This window comes from Microtus ochrogaster, unplaced genomic scaffold, assembly GCF_000317375.1.
Source record: "Microtus ochrogaster isolate Prairie Vole_2 unplaced genomic scaffold, MicOch1.0 UNK68, whole genome shotgun sequence".
Lineage (NCBI taxonomy): Eukaryota > Metazoa > Chordata > Mammalia > Rodentia > Cricetidae > Microtus > Microtus ochrogaster.
Genome location: NW_004949166.1, coordinates 1,502,688 through 1,507,054, shown reverse-complemented (window position 1 = coordinate 1,507,054; position 4,367 = coordinate 1,502,688). Strand labels below are relative to the sequence as shown.

Sequence of the window (4,367 nt, the reverse complement as noted above, 5' to 3'; positions counted from 1 at the left end):
GAGACCAGCCTGGTCTACAAGAGCTAGTTCCAGGACAGGCTCCAAAACCACAGAGAAACCCTGTCTTGAAAAACAAACAAACAAACAAACAAACAAAAAAAAGTGATTTATTTATGTGCATGTCTGTGTTTATTGCACATGTATGTACAGGTGCCCAGACAGGCCAGAGTGACACTGGTCTCCTTGGAGGGTTGTTACAGGGATCTGAACTCCAGCCATTGACAGAGCAGTAGGTTCTCCTAACTGCTGAGCCATCTCTCTAGCCTCAAACTGACATGAGGTTCAAAGACTTTCAGGTATTAGAGCTGGTCATGGCAAACTCTCCTGTAATATTGGTATGCAAGTGGTCAAGGTAGGGTCACAAGTTGAAGCCCAACTTGAGCTATATGTTCAAAGAAAACAAAACCCACCAAGGCATGGTGGCACATGACTTTAATCTCAGCACTCAGGAGGCAGACACCGTTAGATACCTGAGTTCAAGGCCAGTCTGGTTTATAGATTGCGTTCCAGGACAGCCAAGGCTACATAGAGAAACCCTGACTCAAAAAATAAAAACAAAAACCAACCAACCAACCAACCAACCAACAAAACAAAACAGAGAGAGAGAGAGAACAAACCAAATAAATGCACTTGGTGCACCCACATTCACACAGGGAGCACTCACAGCATAAAGCCATACTGAAAATGGTATGAGGATTTACACGGTATTCACAATGTACTAGGTAATGTGAGTAATACAGACATGATTTAAAGCAAGCCTGCAGATGGGTATAGCTTCTATGAAAATCCTATGCCATTTTATAAAAGGAACAACAGTACACGTACCTCCGAGTGTAGTCTCCCTATTTTTGTTTTACACTTTGTATTAAACTTTACTCTTTTTAGAACATCATTATGATGAATATCTTTTATAATGTAAACTCATTTCAATTAAGTAAAATTATAAAAATACTATATATATTTACATCTAAATTACGATCTTTGATAAAATAATATATGACAACTTGTTCACTAAGAGTCCGTCTAGTTGGTTCCTTGGTCCTGTCGGCCTGCTATTGCTGTTTAGAAGCAGAACTGCCTTTGGCGACAGAAAGACGCTGCAGATCCATAAAGGACCATCGGAGCAGCTCTGGCTCTTTTCAGCAGAAGACATCAGAAACCAATGTCTGGATGCTGGTGCACTTTTGAACAGAGAGTGTACTCCTATTTTGTGTCCTTGCATCAGTGGCCCTCTACCACTGAGTTATATTCCCATACCCTCCCTTTGTGTATGTGTCATGTACGCTTGTCTGTACACCTGTGTGGGGCGTGCTTTGAGTGTGCACAGTTAGACACCAGAGGAGGACACTGCGTGTTTTCTTCTATCACTGTTTATCTAAGTTTTCTGATAGGTTCTCTCATTAAACTTGAAGCCTGTCATTTGGGTTAGGCTGGCCAGCCAGTGAGCTTCAGGAGCCCAGCTGTCTTGGCCCCACGACACGGAGGTCACAGGCGCACAGCCATTTCGCTTATACACGAGTGCTGGGATCTGAGGTCAGACTCTAGCAAGCACTCTTACCTACTGAGACGTCTCCCAGCCCTCTTTCGGTTTGGGGGTTTCTAAGTAATTCGGGCTTGCCTTGAATTCACAATTTTCCTGCTTTGGCTTCCCAAGGAGCCTGGATACCTACCTCCACCTCCTTGACAGCTTTCCAAGTATCCTGCCTTGCCCCTGAACTCCTTATGTAGCTGAGGATGATCTTGAACTTCTGATCCTCCTGCCTCCACGACCAAGTGCTGAGATGGCAGTGTATACTAGTATACCAGGTATGTGGTCTGGGAACTGAATACAGGGCTTTATGCCCACCAGGCAAGCACTTTATCAGCTAAACTACATCCCAGGCCACCCTGGAGTATTTTTAAAAAGAGTCTTTGGAGGCTGGAGAGATGGCTCGCTGGTTAAGAGCACTGGCTGCTCTTCCAGAGGACTGGGATTCAATTCCCAGCACTGACAAGGCAGCTCACCATGATTTGCCACCCTCACACAAACATACATGCAGGCAAAACATTAAATAAAAATAAATTTAAAAAAAGAAGGCCTGGTGATGATGGTGCACACCTTTAATTCCAGCCCTTGGGATGCCTCAGAGGCAGGTGGATCTCTGTGAGTTCCAGGATAGTCAGGGCTACACAGAGAAACCCTGTCTTAAAAAAACAAAAATAAATAAAGAAAAAATAAAAAATCAGAAGTCTTTCATATTTATTTTATGTGCATGTGCACTTGTGCGAATGGACTGTAAAGTCAGAAGACAATTTATGGAGTCTCCCAGCACTCAAGCTCACGCGGCAGGGTTTGGCAGCAAGTTCCTTTACCTGCTAAGCTATCCTTTTCTCTCTACTTTTTTTTTTTTTAAATAGAGTTTCTCTGTGTGACCTGGAACTCGTTCTGTAGACCAGGCTGGCCTCAGACTCAGAGATCTGCCTGCCTCTACCTGAGGGCTGGAATTAAAAGTGTGTGCCACCACTACCTGCTGCTGGTCCTACCTTGCAGTATTTTTTAAGGTTATCTATTTTATGAAGATATTTCCAATGGAGAACATAACTTCATAAAACTATTTTCTCTATGTGAATAGAAAATATGAAATATTCTTTCTTTTTCCTACTCAATTTATCATGAGAGTACCATAATAATAAGCTTACCAGATTTGTCCTTCTGAATAGCTTTATCCTCAAAGTAGCAGAACATTACCTGGAAGCGATCAGGATCTGTAGAACGCAGCACCCTGACAAGAGGAATAGCTTTGAGTATTGTTTGCACACCCTAACCCTCCCACCAGAGCCCTGGCACTGTTCTGGTTTGGCTTAAATGACAGCATCTCTGCTGTGTACAGGTGCACAACTCCCCGAACTTCCTACAGGGTGGTTTACACCATCTAGCAAAATATTCTTATCTTTCTCAATCCAGCAAGCACACCTTTAGTGACATGTCTTGAGGTCACATGAACCAAGACACCTTAATACATGCTGGCTGCACTACTCAGATAGATCTAGTCTGAGTTCCTCATTAACAGGAAGCATACCTATTTCATGATGACACATCATCACTGCCAGAAGGTGACTACACACACAGCATGGCAGAAACACAACGATATACTAGGGAAAGAGAATAACATACAGTGGAACAGGTGCAGCACAACCACACCGACAGGTCGTGTAAAGGCCGTTTGTGCACATGTGTGTGTACGTGTGTGCCTGTACAAAGGACACTAAAGGGAGAAGTGAGCAAATTAACATCTGCCTTCTGAGTGCTAGGATTAAAGTCATGTGCCACCATGCTCAGCCTCAGACCTGCATTCTTTGTTTCTTTGCCTTTGGCATATTCTGTGCCATTCTTGGGGGTTGGCTTGTTTTCTTTCTTAAAAAAGTTTCATTTACATTTATATGCATCTGTGTGCGTAGGTGCCTGCAAGGCCAGAAGATCACCTGAGGCTGGAGCTCCAGGAGATTGTAAGCTATTTTATGTAGGTGCTAGGAACCAAATTCAAGTCCTCTGAAGAGCAGCAAGTACTCTGAACCACTGTGCCATCTCTCCAGCTCCTTTTTCATTTTTTTTGTGACAGGGTTTTGAGTAACTCAGGCTGATCTCAAACTCATACCAATCCCTCTGCCTTGGCTCCACAATAACTGGGATTTTATTTTTACTTTTATGATAAAAAAGAAACCTGTCTGGGTAAAGGTCCCTGCCTCCATGCCTCACACTGAGTTTGGTCCCTGGGATCCAATGGTAGAAGGAAAGGCCTGACTCCTGCAAAGTCAGAACTTCTGCTCCTTGCCTGGCATCCATGTGCCCAGAGTCATATACAAATATGAAATAAAGTATAAGAAGACAAAAACAAAAAACATATAACCTTTAGAGAAAAAAAAGAAAATAAATTTGCGTGCTTAAACGATAGCTCCACTGAAGAGCCATTCAGGGTCTAGGAGTTGAGGTAAGAAAGCAGGGGTTTAACAGCATACATTAGTCGGCCCCACACCAGCCTTCTAAGAGGCACCCAAATTTTGTAAAGCAAAGCCAGGGTCTTTAAGTGAAAGTAGTGATGCAGGCTGAGATGCTTTTAACTTCTTACACTGGGATTTCCAGGTTTCCCTAATAACCAGAAGCTGAGAATTGAAGCCTCATTTTTGAATCAGTTTCGGATTGTTCCTCCATGCTGGCATAGGGTTATGAAGGATCCTGGGGATACTCGCAAGCGCCACACTTGAGGGGTGGGAGACGGTTCTTCTAGTTTTGCATTCAGGCATTAAATCCACACTTATATTTGGTTTTCCTTTTAGTTTCTTTTCTCTCTCCTTACTTCCTTCCTTTTTTTTTTTTTTGTTTTTTTTTT

The 4,367-nt window shown here is 43.0% G+C and overlaps 1 protein-coding gene across 1 annotated transcript in view; it reads right to left on the bottom strand.

Moving 5' to 3' along the window:
- The window catches only part of Pi4ka (phosphatidylinositol 4-kinase alpha), a 136,861-nt gene that overhangs the window by 45,096 nt on the left and 87,398 nt on the right, over positions 1-4,367 (bottom strand). The window contains exon 24 of the mRNA XM_005369994.3: positions 2,680-2,762. Coding sequence (XP_005370051.1) covers positions 2,680-2,762 — 83 coding nt within the window. The remainder of the gene's footprint in view (positions 1-2,679; positions 2,763-4,367) is intronic.